The 18452-nt window shown below is 49.3% G+C and overlaps 1 protein-coding gene and 1 long non-coding RNA gene across 5 annotated transcripts in view; both read right to left on the bottom strand.

The window, feature by feature from the left end:
* The window catches only part of DOCK5 (dedicator of cytokinesis 5), an 84037-nt gene extending 72113 nt beyond the window's left edge, over positions 1 to 11924 (bottom strand). For 2 of the 4 annotated variants that reach the window (XM_064637984.1, XM_064637985.1), the window contains exon 1: positions 11609 to 11924. In XM_064637984.1, the coding sequence (XP_064494054.1) occupies positions 11609 to 11651 (43 nt within the window). In that variant the 5' untranslated portion in view covers positions 11652 to 11924. The remainder of the gene's footprint in view (positions 1 to 11608) is intronic. The other 2 variants (XM_064637982.1, XM_064637983.1) reach the window with 2 other exon arrangements.
* A 4827-nt stretch (positions 11925 to 16751) lies between these two features.
* On the bottom strand, positions 16752 to 18080 carry LOC135403722 (uncharacterized). The gene is made up of 2 exons (XR_010425473.1): positions 18025 to 18080; positions 16752 to 17732 (listed from the first exon to the last, which is right to left on the bottom strand). It is a non-coding gene; the product is annotated as an uncharacterized LOC135403722 (long non-coding RNA).
* Positions 18081 to 18452: the final 372 nt, after the last annotated feature.

Below are 18452 nucleotides of genomic sequence, written 5' to 3'. Positions count from 1 at the left end.
GCTGCCACAACCCCGGATTAAAAAATGGCCTCGCTGCTGGACAGCCCCCTTTGGAGGAGCCTGGTATGTTCTCTGGTGCCAAGACAGCACCAAAAACACAGGGGCTTTATTTAAAAAACAAGGGACTGCCCAAGGAATTAATTCCGGGCGGGAACAAAGGCTTTTTGATGTTTCGAGCGAAAAACGTTCTTGTAACTTCCCAGGAATTTGGGTCTGAAAAATTGAGAATGGAATAATTAAAGTTTAGATGTCAGGCTGCTGCTTCTTCTTCTTCAAAAAAAAAGGAAGTCATGGTTCAGCTCTGGGAGAAATGTACATTTTATGACTGTTATTAAAAATATTCCCACTGCTGAAGGGTTGATGCTGAGATTCAGTCTCAATTTTACAAAGTCCCAAGTGGCTGCTCAGCATTTTGAACACAAGTAATCCAGAATAACAGGATTATGCAGCTGGAAATGCTGTAATTAACTGGCATCATTAGACTTCAGAGTCAAACCTCTGAGGAGCTCGAGGTGGGACTATCCCTGCCCATGGCAGAGGGGGTGAAATGAGGTGATCTTTAAGGTCCCTTCCAACCCAGACCACTCCATGGTTCTGTGCTTTCATGACTTTTAACATCTTGTGTTCTTATTGTTTCAGGCTGGTCTCACACACAGAAATATATTTTACTTGTTTTTAGCATTTTTTTAAGTGGGGTTGCCTTAAAAATGGGCATTAAATGAGAAATGACAGCACCTGCCTGTGCAGGAGGATGTGACGTGGCCTTTCCAGTCTGGATTCTGTAACTGCTGGGTTTTAGATTCAGTTCCTGCTTTGGAGAGCCAAGAAAAAAAGCAGGAGGAGCCACTGTCCTCCACATGCTTCCAACACTTCCATTTCCAACCTCAGGCTACCCCAATAACCACCCCCAAAGGAGGGTGTTTCCTGCCAGATTAGAGCTGATTAAAGTCTAAGATTTTTCCTGAATAATGAGTTTTCTCAGAAATGGAACAGGCAGATAATCCCAGGTTTGCAGAGTCCATCCTGCACAAACACTCGACATGAAACCAGTTCCCAAGTTTGGGCCCGGGGAAGGTTTTCAGCCATCAGTATCTTTTGGTTAATCCTGTCTCTCTCTCTCCAGCATAGACTGGCTCAGATTCTGGACTCAGTTTAATCTCTTAAAGCCTGGACTGCTTTAGAAAAAACAACTCCCCAAGCCCAGCCCATGGGAATAGAGGTGGCTCTGGAGGTTACACAAGGGCTCCCAGGGGCTGCTTTAACAGGGGCAGCTCCACACCAATGCTCTGGAGCAGCCACAAATCAGCCCAGGGATTTTAATTAGAGCTCCTCACCTTCAAATCAGGCAAACTGAGACGATCCAGAACTGCTGAAGCAACAGACACGCTGATTACAAGGGGGAAAAATAAATAAATAAAGAGATAATACCCATATTTTCACGTCTGCAGAACTCCCATGGGTCATTTCCCCTCAAATATTTATCACCGAGTGTTTATAGCACAGGAGGGGTGTAAAAATAAAGGAGATTCGGTTCTCAGAGTGCACCTAAACTGCAAACAGCCTGGGAAAACACATCCTAAACACACTGATTTGGGCAGCAGCAACAACAAGAGCACAGCACGAGCTGTTTTGTCCCTCGGGGTGGGAGCAGCCAAATTCCTGGGAACTGACCCCCCCAAATGTGTGGTTTGATTTCCATCCAGGTAACACACACAGATCTTTTTCACTGTGACATTTTCTTCACTGGGCTCTCCTCTTCTTCTTTTCTTATTTTCACTCTAAAGGGCCCTTGGGGATTTTGAGCTCAGATAGGGGATTAATCTCCATTAGCTGTCTCAGCTGATGTCTGCAGTGAGAGGGAGTGCTGTGAGCCAGGGCAGAAATAAGTCAGGGTGGGAGCCAACCTGCTCCTGAATATCCAGCACCCAACCAAACCTGGTGCCTGAGAAATTAAAAAAAATAACCAAAAAACTAGACCTGCAATTCCAGTCTCCTTGGAACAGCATGAAAGTTCCCCACAGGTGGAAAAAATCAAACAGCCTGGCCTCTCCTCTTGAAGATTTCGTAAACTTTTATCAGGTTGCTTTGATATATCTTTCTATTTAAGGTGTTCTTCGAGGTTCTGCCAAGAAAGGTTGGGCCAGATGATCCTTGAGGTCTGTTCCAAGCTGGAATTCTGTGCTTCTATGATTAATTAGGCTGTGGTTTAGAGGAATGCTTTAATTTTAGCTCCCAGTGCATCCCAGCATCCGTCTCCTTCCTGCCCCCAGTGAGAACAACGTCCCCCTAACAGTGTTCAGACATGACAAGGGGAGATCAAGGAAGAAGTTTAGCCCCAGTGTCAAGCAGTTTTTTAAGGCTGCCTGTGTTTCAGGTGTGGTTGATCCCAAACCAACCTCCAGTGTTCCCGGGGGATGAACAGACCCTCCAGTTCCCAGCTGGAAGGTGCTCCTGGACCAAAGGCTTCCCAACCCAGCTGCTGGCAGCTCCTCCCTTCATCCAGCCAGACTTCCTCCAGCCACCCTCCAAGAAACCAGTGCCACCAACCTGCAGTTCCTGAGGCTCACCCTGAGCAGGAGGAAGTGGAAAAGTGCCCAAGATGTTCCTGCTGCTCCACCAACCCCAGAGCCTGGTGCTGCCACAGCTGCATCTGTCACCAGCTCCAATCCCACAAAGCACATCCTCTGAGTGTTTCCTTCCTTCCTTCATTCCCCAGGACATCCATTCCCTGTGCCACAGTGACCTTCCCAACACTCAGGACACCAGACCTGCTCCTCTCCATCTCCTGGATGCCACCCTGACAGGGGGTTTGGAGACCCTGGGAGGTTAAAGGGTGCTTGGAGTGCAAGGTGCCCACCTTCCAAGCCCTGCAGCTTTATTCTGCCCCTTTGAAACCTGAGCAGCAACAGCCAGCCTGAATAATTAGTGTTCTCCCAAAAATATATTTAAACACAGTCTTGTTCCTTAAAGAGATCCTTCTGACCCCAAAAAACTGTTTCAACTACCACATGACCACAGAAATCAAGTTTTGCCACTGGTTTTAGAGGGCTCAGCCCCTGGTTTGTGTTCAGCCTGTTGGCATCACTGCAGTTCAGTGCTCCTAAAATATTGTGTTCCTTTCTTCTGTGCACTTTGGGCAAAGAGACTCGGAAGAAAAAGGGCACAAAGCCACTCTTGGGGTTGATCTCTCCGAAAGAAGGGGTTCACAGAAGCACAGAAGTCACTGTTTCAATGACATTTTCACTCAGATTTGTGAAAGCCAAACCCCAACCCCATCATGGATAAATTGGCCCCTCAGCTGGTTCCCAACTTGAAGGCGTGTGGCACTTTCAAAGGAGTTCATTGAATTTGCCACTGGCTTGAAATTACTGTCCTAATTCTTACTGGGCAAAACATCAAAGGAAGTGGAATGAAAACTTGGAAATGCTACTGTGGAGAGCTGTAAATGTTGCTATCTAATGAGTTCTGCTGTTTGCATCACTCCAGAGGGAGGGAGGGGGGGAGAGATGAGAGCTCTGAGGAGTTTGAGCCCAGAGTCCAACTGTGCCCACGGGCTGCTCTGAACCATCAGGTTCATTTGAGTTCAAACTTCACCCTTGTGCCTTGCTGGCCTCACAATCACACCTGGCACAGTCACACCTGGCACAACCACACCTGGCACAACCACACCTGGCACAACCACACCTCCTCCTCCTGACACCCAGCCCAGGCTGAGAGACCCCCAGGGAATGTAAAGCTCAGGGGTCTCAGGGGTCCCCACTTCACCAGCTGCAAATAAAACCCACCCCGATTCCAAGCAGGAATTTTTAACCAGAGTTCCCAAGGCTCCAACACCTTCCCCTCTCCATCCACGTGCTCAGGAGGAGGAACATGAGCTCTGTGAATTCTCAGGAGGAGAATTCACAGCTCAGCCCACTGCATTTGGAGAAACTGGGATGTGCTGCCAAGGAGTTTTTACCTCCACTGGATGAACCCTCTGTGCAAACCCGGAGCTCCCTGGTGCTGGCAGGGCTCCCAAAAGGAGGATTTCCAACATGCACAACCCCAGGGATTTAATTTGGCCTCTGCACCTCCAGCTCTTCTCATTCAACACGGGCTTCATAACAAATTTACCCTCCTTAATGGTTCACTGATCTGTGTCTGCAGAATGACACCAGAACTGGCACTGCAGAGGAACAGGAACTGGTTTGCAGCTTCTCCTTTCCAGAGACCTTCAATCCCAAAGCATTTTTGCCCCTTGCCACCTATCTCAGGCAACAAGAAAATGGCAAACAGGGGAAAAGAGTTAAAATGAGGAGCAGGAAACGTTGACTGAACCCTTTGTTGTCCAGAAGAACGAAGAACAAACTACCCCCAAAGTTGCAATAAGCAGATTAGTTTTAATGAAACTGCAAGAGATGCCAGGAGATGAAGAATTTGGAAACACTTGTGGCCTTCCTTTCATTTCCTAGAGCTACTTTATTCCTTTACATTAAGGAATAATGTAAAGCCCCCTGTAAAGCTCCATCTCTCCGCAGCTTGAAGCCCCCACTCCATCAGAGCAGTGAGGATGGAAGTGCTGCAAGAATGAGGTCTAAAAAGGAAAAAAAAAGGCACTTTTACAGAACCAACTGGCCACTGTGACATTCTGAACCACTCTTAGAACTTCAGTGCTCGAGTCATAAATGGGTTTATTACGCCAGAGGATCAAAGTATCAAGCTCCCCAAGAGCAGGAAACTTATCTCCACTGCACCCTCAGGAACTTTTTGCCCAGGTTCAGCACTTTGGAGAATGAGTTTCGTTTTTATTGCAGCGACACCTCCAAAAAAAATCGAGTGTCAATGACCAAAGGATGAATCTCCACCGAACAGCCACTCCTTTTTTTTAGCTGCATTCTATGACAGGGGGCCAGACACCCTGAGAGCTCCAAGAGGCTGCCAGAGGAATTAATCCTTCAAACTCTGCTCCCCCCTCAATTCCAGGGAGATCTCCCTGGGAGGTACAGCCTGTACAGCTCCAAAAAAGACACTTTTTATCATTTAAACCACTGGTCCAACTCACAATTCTGCAAAATCATCAGGTTTTGGAGGCAACCACGAACTGGCTGCCTCTGGAGCTGTTCAGTAATTCATATTTATGGCCTGGTTTTATTAGCACATGTTTCCTGGCAAAGGCACCCAAATTCACTGCAGGATTTCAGGCATTATAAATTAAAAGCACTGGATTTGAAAGCATCACCTCATTCTGGTAGCAGGGGGATAAATGTGTTTATGACCTTGGGCTGAGGAGGTTTGAGGCTTGGCCATGGGGTGCCTTCAACGTGCTGGCACAAACAGGGCTTTATTTTCCTTCAGAGCACCAGCTGAGAGAAATGTCCTACCCCTCAATGAAGCAAACTGAACAGCAAAAAAAAAATGCTGATTTTCAAATTATAGGAGCTTCAGCAAGTTTGACCACAGAAGGGCTACGAATGAATGAATATCCTCTGAATGATACACAAAGATTATTACACATTTACTGCTCATCTGCATATTAAACAGATCAATGAGGTTTTTTCCTCAGTTCAGGAACTTTTATTCTTATTCTAGAAGGCAACCACAAGTTCTGGAGACCTCAAGAGAGGATTTAGAGCCTCCATAAAGGGATTTAGGACTGTTGAAGGTGAGCCCTGAGATAATTCCTAAACATTCAAGGTGGACCCCAAGGAACTAAAGCACCCAGAAGTCACCAGACATTTGGAAAAATACTTCTTTTCAAAGAAGGAATAAGATAAGGAGCAAGTTTACGAGTCTTGTTTGTCTCAGTGATGCCTTTGAAGTCCACAGGATTAGTTTCACAGGGGATGACTTAAAGAACAGAATGGAAATCACAAAAAATCAGAGCAGACAGACTGGATTAAAAAAAAAAATAGAAGGACTAGGAAAGCAACTTTCACATCAAATAAACTGCAGAGACAGCAACAAAAAGTCAGAAATTAATCAGAAATAAAATGTCACTATTACATATAATGCATGTATACAAATAATCTTCACACAGTGTCATGTGCTACTCCAAAGAGACAAAACTTTCTGGTCTCAGCAATGCCAAGAGTTTGTTTTTCCCTGTTGGAAATCTGCTCTTCTGTTTCTGTTCTATTTCTATCAACATGACAACTTTTTAGCCATAAATCATAATAAAGCAAATGGAGGGGGAAATGAGCAGTTCTAGGGTGTTTCTATGCAGAGGAAGATGGTCCCTCCTGCAGAAGGAAGGGGCTCCTCCATCCTTCTGGAGCCACCACAGTGGCCTGGGGTGCCAAGGCAGAGGCATCCTGCAGGAAGGGCAGGCCAGCAAGTCGAAGCAAATGTGAATTTTGCTCTAATTTGACATGCTGAACTCCTGTGAAACCCTTTGATCACGAGCTGTCTGTCCAGACAACCCCGCAGGTGGGTGGGACTGGAACAGGGAGCCAAGACCTGATGGCCCAGAAATGCTCCCAAATCAAAGCAGGAGCAGGAAAAATCTCCCTGTGCAGCAACTCTGCCCCTTGGCATCTCCCCTGACAGAAATCACCCCCCTGGCTGCCAGGCACTGGGGCACACTCGAGACATTACTGGGGAAGACTGTTAATGGGATGAGAGAACCTGGAGTCTGTGGAATCATAAATTAATCCATTCTAAGTTGATTATAAACAAGCAATCAGAGCCCTTTTTTCACTCCTTCCTGCAGGCAGGAGCTGTTGTGCTGAGCCAGGGCAGGGAGCTGACCCAGCTCAAAGCCAGTTCAGAAAAGCAAGGGCTGGGTTTTCAGCCAGGGTGGTTTCCAGGGCACTGGAATGATGGAGCAGCTACAAGTGCTGTTCCTAAGATGTGAGGCAGCTGATTGGGACCAAAGCACCACGGGGGATTTGGACAAAGCAAACACTTCCCTGCCATGAGAACAGTCCCATGCCCTGAGCAAGGAGAAGTGGAACGGGTTTGAGAGGCCACCAGCACCTGACAGAGGGAATTACCTGTCAGAGGTCCAGCATGATCATCTGCCTGCTCCTTCCCCAGCCAAAAATACCCCAAAAATGAGGGTTGTAGAATCATTGAATATCCTGAGCTGGAAGGGACCCCCAAGGGGGGAGGTCCAACCCCTGGCCTTGCACAGACACCCCAAAATCCCACCCTGTCCCACAGAGAGTTGTCCAAACCCTCCTGGAGCTCTGGCAGCCTTGGGGCTGTGCCCACTGCCCTGGGGAGCCTGGGCAGTGCCAACCACCCTCTGGGGGAAGAACCTTTCCCTAAAGTCCAGCCTGACCCTGCCCTGGCACAGCTCCAGCCCTTCCCTCAGGGAATGGAATCTCCCAGTGCTTCCCACCATCTTCACCATCCCACCACTTTCCCCAAAATCCAAACTCCTCTGGGTTTCACGTCTCAAAGCTCTTCCAACAAAACCTCAATGAATAATTCCTGCCTCTGGGGGATCATGTTTGTGTATTGACTGAGCAGATCAAGCTGCATTATTATGAACCAACACTTCCCATCCTGTCCCTGTCCTGCTGACTGTTGGTGACACATAAAGCACTTGTAGCTGATCCATCATTCCAGTGCCCTGGAAACCACCCTGGCTGAAAACCCAGTCCTTGCTTTTCTGAACTGGTTTGGAGCTGGGTCAGCTCCCTGCCCTGGCTCAGCACAACAGCTCCTGCCTGCAGGAAGGAGTGAAAAAAGGGCTCTGATTGCTTGTTTATAATCAACTTAGAATGGATTAATTTATGATTCCACAGACTCCAGGTTCTCTCATCCCATTAACAGTCTTCCCCAGTCCACAAAGGCCACTTAGATGTTAAGAACAGCTGATGACTAATGACAGAATTGCTTTTAAAAACTCAAGTGTGGTACTTAAAAGTTAGTTAATGCAAACCCGTGTTACTGCCAGCAGAAAAGGAATCAACAATGTAATTACTTTCCTATGCTCTAATTTTAAAACAAGTAGATAATGAAAATTAAAAATCACAGGGAGTAATTCAGGTGTTCTTCCCTTCAGAGCAGTCTTTTGACTGAAAGGAGTTGGAGTGAAAGGCATTCTGCACATGACAACCTGCTTTTCAGAGAAGCACTGGACAAGAAAAGCTTATTTCCTTCAGTTTGGCCCCAAAACTAATCAGCTGTCAAAGAGGATGCACCAGGTGGCAACTTTGATTCCTAAATGAGGTGAGGGCTGTTGCAAGGAAGCTCAGTGAGACCCAGACAATCTTGTTGCTCAAAGAGACAAGATGCTGCCCATCAGCTGCTCCCTTCACCAGGCTGCAGCTTCTAAAGGCCCATCTGGCACTTGGGGGAAAACTCACTGCAAGTGAGAACCTCTAAACCATTTGTCTCTCACCAGATCTCTCACATTTCCCTAAAAATGCTGCCATTCCCAACGTTGCACTTCCAAACCTGGCCCATGTGCCACCTGTCCCAGCCCACCCTCCAGCTTTAACCAGTTCAGGGCAAAACTAAAAGGCAGCAAATCCATTGGAACCCCCCATCCAGGAATCTGTAGAATATAATCGAGGACACAAACCACTCTGAAGTGCAAAAAAAACCCAAAAAAAACCCCTTCAGACAAGTGACACTGAATCACATTGGTCACTTCTGGGAATTTCTGACTGCACTGGCATGACTTCCAGGGCTGGGTTTAAAATAAATGCAAGCAGTTCTGCAGTAATTCCTAAGGCAGAAATCACCAACAAACACAATGGGGTGGGTTCTTTCACAGAATCTCAGAATATTTAGGGTTGGAAAGGCCCTCTGGAGGTCACCCAGCCCAACTCCCCTGCCCAGGTGGGTTTGGGATGTCTCCAGAGACTCCACACCCTCCCTGGGCAGCTGTTCCAGGGCTCTGCCACCTCCATGGAAAGAAGTTCTGCCTCCTATTGAGGTGGAACTTGTGTTTTAAATTATGGACATCACTCCTTGTCCTGTCAGTGGGCACCACTGAACAGAGCCTGGCACCATCCTGACACCCCCTGGAGATATTTATATGGATTGATAAGATCCCTTCCCAGTCTTTTCTTTCTGGAAAGAATGAAGTTGTGTTTTCACCCTTCCCAACTGGGTGGAAGTTGTTACCATCCCATGGCCTGTATCACACAACCCAGGGCATTCCCACCTCGAGGACTGGCACTAACAGGCCCCTGGGGTAACAATTAACAGCCCAAGGAGCTCAAACTTCCTTCTGAATCCTCAGCAACTCCTTCAAAGTGCTGGGAACAGATTCCTCCAGCAAGCACAGGACACACTTGTGGATCAGCAACTGTCCAGCCTGCAAACACCACACTGATTCCATCAGTGCCATGTGTCCAACACAGCCTGACAGAACTAGACTGCAGGAATTATTCTCTTTCCTGCCTGGGGATCAACCTCAGCAGTGAAAACCCCAGAGCTGCAGCCTTACAGACCCAGGGAGAGCAGCATCCTGGCAGGGAACACATCCCACCTCAGCCACTAACAGACCCCTGGGTAACAACTAACAGCCCAAGGAGCTCAAACTTCCCTCTGAATCCTCATCAACTCCTTCCAAGTAAGCCCCAAACCAGTGAGGATGGATCCCTTGAGCATAGCAGAGGACACACTTGTGGATCAGCAACTGTCCAGCCTGCAAACACCACACTGATTCCATCAGTGCCATGTGTCCAACACAGCCTGACAGAGCCAAGCACTACAGGAATTATTCTCTTTCCTGCCTGGGGATCAACCTCAGCAGTGAAAACCCCAGAGCTGCAGCCTTACAGACCCAGGGAGAGCAGCATCCTGGCAGGGAACACATCCCATCCCATCCCATCCCACACTTCTGGAGTGCAAGCAGAAGGCAAGAGGCAGTTTTTCCCTCCACCCTGCTTACTCAGGAGCCAGTGCCCTTTTGTGGGAGAGGAGCTGTCACAACCAGCAGCTGGCTCAGGGCAGCACAAAAAACTCCCCCCGGAAGCTAATAAAAAGGAAGAGAGAGGAGTGCCTCTGATTCATCCCACTGCCCAAGGCCATCCCGGGCTGGAGAACAGCCCTGCTCAGAGGTGTGCTTGGAAAAACCCTCAGCACGATCCAGCAGAGCCAAACAAACCAGCAGGACAGAGTTTACCTGATTACAACAGCAAAGTTGGGAAGCTGCAGGTGCTGGGAGTCATCTCCCCGAGCCACACACACACACACTCTGCCACAGAGAAACCCTGTGGGCTGTTCCCTACACAGAAAGAAGCAAAGTTCAGGGTGTACAACCCTCCACACCCTCCCAGTTACCTGGAGAAAGTAGATAAGGCTGTGCTGGGTGGAAGATCTCTGCAGCTTTAGCCCTGAGAGAAGGGAGCTGCCTCCCTGCAAAGCCACTTGGAAAGCAGGAGGTAACTTCCACTCTAATTCACCCTCTGAAAATTGTGCAAGATCAAAGTTTTTCACCTTCAAACTCATGGATTGAGCAACCTCGAGGGAGTTCTGGGAATTACCACTTTGCAAGCATGAAATTACTAATTTTTTTTCTCACCCCCAGAAATCCACTGCTGAGCACAGAAGTGGCAGAGGAGATCACCCTTCATTAAAACGAACGACCAGAAGCTGTTTTATGTCATTAGTGGTTTCCTGTCGAGTGTTCTCTGCCCAACTCTCACCAGCCAACCTCAAAACTGCGGGTTTCAATTTGTCAAACTCTCAAGAAAAGCAGAACTTTTATCAGCAACCCCAGGGGTTATTTCCTCCTAGAGAAAAACGAGCCAGCAGCACCAAACAATCTCCTTTTAAACATCAGGGGGGACAGGGCAGAGTGTTAATAAATTACCATGGAATCCTGGAATGGTTTGGAAGGGACCTTAAATCCTATCCAGTGCCACCCCCTGCCATGGGCAGGGACACCTTCCACCAGCCCAGGTTGCTCCAACCTGGCCCTGGACAATTCCAGCCCAGCTTTCACCACTCCTCACCCTCTGTCAGGATTCCCAGCCCCTGGCAAAGGTGGCACCCACAACCCGAAATTTGGCCCTTACAACCTCCTTATCCTGCCACCACCTTTCGGAGCCACATCCTTTGGGGACAGCAGGAGGCGTTTTTAGTGCCCGGAGCTCTCCCCGCTGGAAATCCGGGTGGAGAGGCAAAATTCAAGCGGCCAGCCCGGAACTTGAGGCATTCCCGGAGCTGCCCGGGGTGCGAGCTGGGCACACACCTCCATCCCATCCCTAAGGATTCGGGGAGCGAACACCTTGGGAATAGCAAAGAACCACCAAAGCGCGCAGGGGGATGCCCGGGAAGGGAAGGTTTGGGAAGGTTTGGGAAGGTTTGGGAAGGTTTGGGAAGGGAAGGTTTGGGAAGGGAAGGGAAGGTAAGGTTTGGGAAGGGAAGGGAAGGTAAGGTTTGGGAAGGGAAGGGAAGGTAAGGTTTGGGAAGGTTTGGGAAGGTAAGGTTTGGGAAGGTTTGGGAAGGTTTGGGAAGGTTTGGGAAGGTTTGGGAAGGTTTGGGAAGGTTTGGGAAGGGAAGGGAAGGGAAGGGAAGGGAAGGGAAGGGAAGGGAAGGGAAGGGAAGGGAAGGGAAGGGAAGGGAAGGGAAGGGAAGGGAAGGGAAGGGAAGGGAAGGGAAGGGAAGGGAAGGGAAGGGAAGGGAAGGGAAGGGGCACACGGGGGTCCCGGCTGGCACTCACCGACCCCGTACTTCTCCCGCTTGGTGGGGATCCAGCGGGCCATGCCGGCGGCTTTCCCAGCGCTGGGCTGGGCTCGGGGGGCTCGGGGGGTCTCGGTCACCGCAGCCCCTCGCCCGCCACCTCCCCGCGCTGCTGTCGGGGGCGCGACACCCCGGGCTGCTCCTCCATGCTCCGAAACGCTCCCGAACTTGTCCAAACCAAAAAAAAAAAAAAAAAAAAGAAAAACCACCAGAAAAACTACCCGGCGAACGCCCAACTTCGCTGCCTCCCCCGCTGCGCCCGGAGCAGGGGAGGGAGGAGGAAGAAAGAGGAGGAGGAGGAGGAAGAGGAGGTGGCTCCTCTCCCCGCCCCGCCGGGCATCACCTGCCCCCCGAGCGGCACCGCCCCGAGTGCGGGACACGGCGGGGAAGGTCGGGAAAGGCGGGATAAATCCCCCGGGGAGAGGCAGGGAAGGTCGGGAAAGGCTGGATAAATCCCCCGGGGAGAGGCAGGGAAGGTCGGGAGAGGCTGGATAAATCCCCCGGGGAGAGGCAGGGAAGGTCGGGAAAGGCTGGATAAATCCCCCGGGGAGAGGCAGGGAAGGTCGGGAAAGGCGGGATAAATCCCCCGGGGAGAGGCAGGGAAGGTCGGGAAAGGCTGGATAAATCCCCCGGGGAGAGGCAGGGAAGGTCGGGAAAGGCGGGATAAATCCCCCGGGGAGAGGCAGGGAAGGTCGGGAGAGGCTGGATAAATCTCCCGGGGAGAGGCAGGGAAGGGAGGGGAATGGTTTCAGGGGAGCATCCCATGTGGAGGGGCGCGGAAAAAGCCCCCCCCGTCAGCCCCAAATCGGGGTTTTAGTCACAGGACCGGCCGTGGGTTGGAGATCAGGAAAAGGGTTTTTTCCCGGACAGGGTCCCCAGGGCAGCGGTGGCAGCACGAAGTCTGCCTGGAAAAAAGCGTTTGGGAAACGTTTGGGGGGATTTTTAGGGGGTCCTGTGCGGGGCCGGGAGTTGGACTCCGTGATCCTGGTGGGTCCCTCCCAGCTCGGGATATTCCGTGATCCCATAGAAGCAGGGGACGGTTTGGGTTGGAAGGGACCTTAAAGCCCCTCTCGTTGCACCCCCTGCCCCGGGCAGGGACACCTTCCACCGCACCGGCTCGCTCCGAGGCTGCTCCGTTTTTTCAGAGTAATTCATTAATAGCTAAGAAAACAAAGGGGTTGCTTCAGAAGTACTCCAGGAATCTGGGAAGCGCTCCCAGGGCTGCGCTTTGCAGGAGACTCGATGTTCCAGAGCCCGACTTGGCGCTCGGTGACGTCCAACCCCCCCTTTCCCGGCGGTGCCGGGAGCTGGGACACGGTGAAGGATTCCCAGGTGGACGCACAGGGACCAGCTGGGCATGACCTGGGTCCTGCAGGGCCGGGCTGGAGCTCGGGGCAGAGATCCCGGCTGGATCTCTTACTGTGGCTACTCAGAGACGTGTCATTAGGGTTGAAGGACTTCTGGAAATCAGAAATGAGATGGGACTAAGCCTGGTTTAATTGAAATTGCAGTTGTCAGTACTATGTGGGTTAGTTGGGTGATGTCTCACTGCCAGAGAATCATGTGTTGGTCATACTAGAGAACAGGAGTAGTGTTGGTGCAGCTGCTGGAATTAGAAAGTGTTTGGTAGAAGCTTCAACAGCTCGTGGCTGATGGCTCTTTGAGATTAAAGGAAGAATAGCTAAGGTGTTAATCTCCAGGCCGACCCATGCTATCATCCAGTGGTTACCTGAGATTGTAATAGTGGTTCCTAGGAGTAAACTTGCTCTGGAGATTAATTTAGCTTGGGGATTCATTAGTAGGGGAAGGAGTTGAACCATCATTTTCGGGGTATGGGCCCCAGCTTAATTAGCTGACCTTACTAGAAAATAATATAAAGGGAGTATGAAGGGTTTTGATTCCTTTTGTGTAGGTTCAAGTCCTGCTTTTTTAAGTTTAGGAAATGAGAGGGTTGGTATAGCTCTGTGTTCACTTTATCACAGTGATCCTTTTGCATTCTGGCTGTGGGGGCAGGTTCCTGGCAGAGGGATGCTCAGGAACACCCACTCACACCCTGGATGGAGCAAATCCAGTCAGCATTAGGGGAGATCCAGCTTCTCATCATCTCCCTGGAGCCATAAGTCACTGGATCTGGTTTTTATTAAAGCCCCCAGAATCATGGAATGGGTTGGGTTGGGAGGGACCTTAAATATCACCCAGTTCCACCCCCCTGCCGTGGGCAGGACACCTTCCCTGTGTGGGGAAAGCAGTGACAACCAGGATAATTCAGGGTATTTTAACACCTACTCACCTGTTTCCTTGCACTAAAGCGTGAAAATCTGGGGAGGGGATATTTTTTATCATTTTCCATCCCAAGTGAGAGGCATTAGGGAGTGTTATTGCTCAGCTCTTGGGGTGCCCTGGGCAGATCCCTTTGGATCCCTCACCCCCCCAGCCTTGCATGGCCAGCACAGTTTTCCACACTGTGTCCTCTCCCCCCTGTGTTTCCAGTAAGTTTATTTTCCTTCATCTTCTCTGGTGCCTCTGAGGGGCAGAGCAATATAAATAAGGATTAATTACGGGTAATTTGCTGTAACAAGTAAACTTGTCCTTTGCCAGCAGAAAGTTGCACTCAAGGACACTGGATATCACAATTAGCACAGTCTCAGTGTACAATACACTGGGTTTTTTTAAACAATGCCCAGTGATCTGTCATCTCTCAAGAACGTGTGGCCCATGAATTTGTCACACACAGGGTGTTACTCACCCATCATGTTCCACCCAGTTTCCAGCAGACAGCCCAGCCCTTCCCTAAAATGATGTTTGGATCTCCTGGCACAGCTGAGATACTCCCAGATGTGCTGGGATGTGTGTGCACATCTGGAGCCCCAGAGGTTCAACGGGCTCTTTGAAAGCTCAAACAGCACCTTCAGAGGGTGTCAGGGACAAAAACACCTTCAGAGGGTGTCAGGGACAAAAACACCTTCAGAGGGTGTCGGGGACAAAAACCCCTTCAGAGGGTGTCAGGGCAGGACGTAGGGAAAGCAAGAAAAGATTTGCAAGCTGGAACTGGTTAACTAATTTGTTATTTGTAAAACACCAGCTCACCACAGCCAGCCCTGCTCAGATGTTGTGCTGGCACAGAAAATCAGGGTTTTTTTCTGCCCAAAACCCTCCAGTTCCTCCGGTTAAAGGTTGAGTGGGGCCACTAAAGGGAGTCCTTGTGTTTCTGGGCAGGGCTGGGGGCTCCCAGAGAGCACACAACACACGGCATGAGGGCATCCAAGACTTGTGAAGAGGAAATATTTATGCATTTTGCAAATCCTTTTGTGCTGGAAGATCCACACAGAGTCTGTTTGCGGAAACTTAATTTTGTTTCAATTTAAATGTATCGTTAAAGTGCTTTGAAACTTGACCAGAAGGAGCAGTGACTGGGCTGTCAAGGCACTTAATCACGATGGTTGTTCCAGGGCTGATCTTGGAGCACCTGGATTGCCAAATACTCCCTGCTCCCACTGGGATGTGGCTTTTCTGGGCCCTTTTTGCAGAGTATGGCAACGGGAGGTGCAGAGGAGGCTGGTTCTTTGGTGTTATCCTGCACTGCCTTCCATCCAGGGAACACTCCTTCCACCATTCCATCCACCCCTCCATCCAGGGAACACTCCATCCACCACTCCATCCTGGGAACACTCCATCCAGGGAGATCCCAACTCCACCCAGGGATCATTCCATCCACTCCTCTACCCAGGGAACACTCCATCCACCCCTCCATCCAGGGAACACTCCATCCAGGGAACACTCCATCCACCATTCCATCCAGGGAACACTCCATCCACCCCTCCTTCCACCCCTCCATCCAGGGAACACTCCATCCACCATTCCATCCAGGGAACACTCCATCCACCATTCCATCCACCCCTCCATCCAGGGAACACTCCACCCAGGGATCACTCCATCCACCCCTCCTTCCACCCCTCCATCCAGGGAACACTCCATCCACCCCTCCTTCCACCCCTCCATCCAGGGAACACTCCATCCACCCCTCCTTCCACCCCTCCATCCAGGGAACACTCCATCCACCCCTCCTTCCACCCCTCCATCCAGGGAACACTCCATCCACCCCTCCAGAGCTGCTCTAACAACACCTGCAGTGCTGCTCTTGTGCAAGCTTCAGTGCTTTGAGTGAAACGTTCCTTGCTGAAATTCCAGGTGTGCTGACACCCCAAAATCAGTTCCAATTCCCCTCCTCAGCAAGAGAAAACTGGCTGCTGCTTCTCTGAGCAAGACAGTTTCCCTTTCTCCCCCTTTCACCTCCCTTTTGGCCCTGGATTTATGTGGCCTCATCCCAAATAAAGAGGAGGAGCAGCTTTTGGTGAGTGGTACCTTGGAGAGGACAAGACTGGGGAACACAATTTGGGGGCAGATTATTCAAAAAGAGAAGTTTGCTGCCAAGTTTTTGTGAGGCCACCTGAGTTCTGGCTGAGGGGTCTCCCATCAGGAGTGGAAATGAGAGCCCAGAACCTTGATTTTCCTTTGGAATCCTGAGCTGGGCCAGTTTTTTTCCAACCCAGGTAAAAACCAAATTCTTGGCAGCCAATGAAAACCAGAGCAAAGCATGAAAATAGAGACAAGTAGCAACTGGAGGGGCTGGTTTTAAGGAGGGAAAGGTGGTGGATGTTTCATTAAATTTAGTGATTTGCAGATGTCAGGGGCACGTGAAGGAAGCAAGCCCAGCCCTCACTGAAAGCAGGTTTGGTTCAGAAAGGCTTTTATTTCATTTTATATCACCAAATACAGGTTTCCCTTCTCTTTTTCTTTCTTTTACTGCTCAAGTTGATTGATTGTGAACAGGCTGGACCCTGTTCTTCTCTGCCCTGAGCAGGATAAATAGTTAAATTCTAAATGTGACTCTTAACCACATCAACCCCACGATTCAGGGGGTCACGGTACAGACCAAGAGCTGGAGAGAATTTGGGTGACTAAGGTTCATTCCCATTTTTAATGCACTAAAAATCCCATTTCTCCTGGGTCTTTTATAGCTGAAAGGGAAGCATCTTTACGGATATTCAGAGCGCTGAAATAAAAGCTTTCTCTAAATTTAACATTTCAAAAGGTGAAGTTAAGAGTCGTTCGAGATTCTTAAGTCTCGTTTAAGTGACGTTTCTTTATTTTTGTGGCGGAACTGAAGTTCAAGAAACGGAATTCGAGTGCCCTCCTGTGTCCAGATAAGAACTGCAAGGACTGAAGTTTCACCGAACCGAAAATAAAGAAAATAAAAAGGATTTTCCTGGGAAAACACTTCAGAACTGTTGCAGTCACCAGCCTGGATCCTGTCGAGCCGGGTTCTGTGTTTACACCACCAGAAAAGATGGCGCTTTAATAAGGAAACATAAATACCTAAAGAAATAAATCAACCAGTTTCCATTAAAGCAAGAGAAAGGACGTGGAAACCGTGGAGAGAAAAAAAAAATAAATACTAAAACCAACTAAAAACTACAAGTAAAGCCATCTGCTCATTAATTTAATCAGTCAATCCCTCTAGAAGATGAATGAGCAGGGCTGGTAAGAAGTGGACTCTTAATTTTCAACCACCTGCACAATCCATAAATAAAAAGCAGCAGAGTAGGGTAAATGAGCAATTAAATATGCAAATACCTACAGCACAAATAGGAGTAAACAGTGGGGTTTTCCATCTGCCTGTGCATGTTTTGACATGGAACAATATTTAACATATTATCTGGAAATCTTATGGCCCAGCTACGTTAGATCTGAATATTTCACTGCGTGGTTTTTGTTACCCAAAGGAGGCAAATATCTGTATAATAATGTCAGTTTTGTCCCTTAATTCTCATTACCCTCTTGTCAGTTCTTGAGTAATTACTGGGGAGATAAGTGTTTTGTGGAAATTTATGGCTGATAAAAGACTTAATTTCAATGTTAAGGTACTGGGGAGGGGGGGGTTATTATGTTATATTGCTCCCTTTTACCTTGGAAAATTCAACTGGTTTTATAATCACTGACACACAACAGAGCTCAGCTGATCTCCTGCTGGAAGGATAAACTCTGCCAATGCTGCTCTTGGGGCATTTTTCAGTGACCCATGAGAGACATTTCCCTGGGAAAGGCTGAGGGATAAAGGGAAAGGTGAGGGAATACAGAATTACTGCCTGGAAATTGGGTTTAGCACTTGAAAACAAAAAGGTGTTTGGCCAACACTCGAGGAGCTGAGGGATGGGCAGGAGTGAGCTCAGGATAATGAGATGAAAAAATTCAGCCAGGTTTTTGGTCTTTTAGCCAAAAACTCTGCTTATTTACACCAGTAGGAACCCAGTTTTCCCAGTTTCCCTTATTCCTGCCCCTCTGCTCCTGAGGATGGAGCCACCATGGCACAGCTGCACCAAAGCCAGACCTGCAAACCTGGAATTTAGGTTGTAGCTTTGTGCTCCTGCTCCTCCCTCCTCTCCCAGGTCGTGTGGAAGATCATAGAATCAGAGAATCACAGAATCAGCTGGGTTGGAAGGGACCTCTGAGATCATCCAGTCCAACCCTTGATCCAACCCCGCTGTGGTTCCCAGCCCATGGCACTGATGCCACATCCAGTCTCACCTTAAAAACCTCCAGGGATGGAGAATCCACCCCTTCCCTGGGCAGCCCATTCCAGTGGCTGAGCACCCTCTCTGCAAAGAAATTCATCCTGATCTCCAACCCAACCCTCCCCTGGCACAGCTGCAGACCCAGCCCTCTTGTCTTGCTGATGGTTGCCTGGGAAAAGAGACCAACCCCCCCTGGCTCCCCCCTCCTGTCAGGGAGTTGCAGAGAGTGAGGAGGTCTCCCCTGAGCCTCCT

This window comes from Pseudopipra pipra, chromosome 28, assembly GCF_036250125.1.
Source record: "Pseudopipra pipra isolate bDixPip1 chromosome 28, bDixPip1.hap1, whole genome shotgun sequence".
Classification (NCBI taxonomy): Eukaryota; Metazoa; Chordata; class Aves; order Passeriformes; family Pipridae; genus Pseudopipra; species Pseudopipra pipra.
Note: the sequence above shows the minus strand (reverse complement) of the source record. Positions and strands in the feature narration are given on the sequence as shown.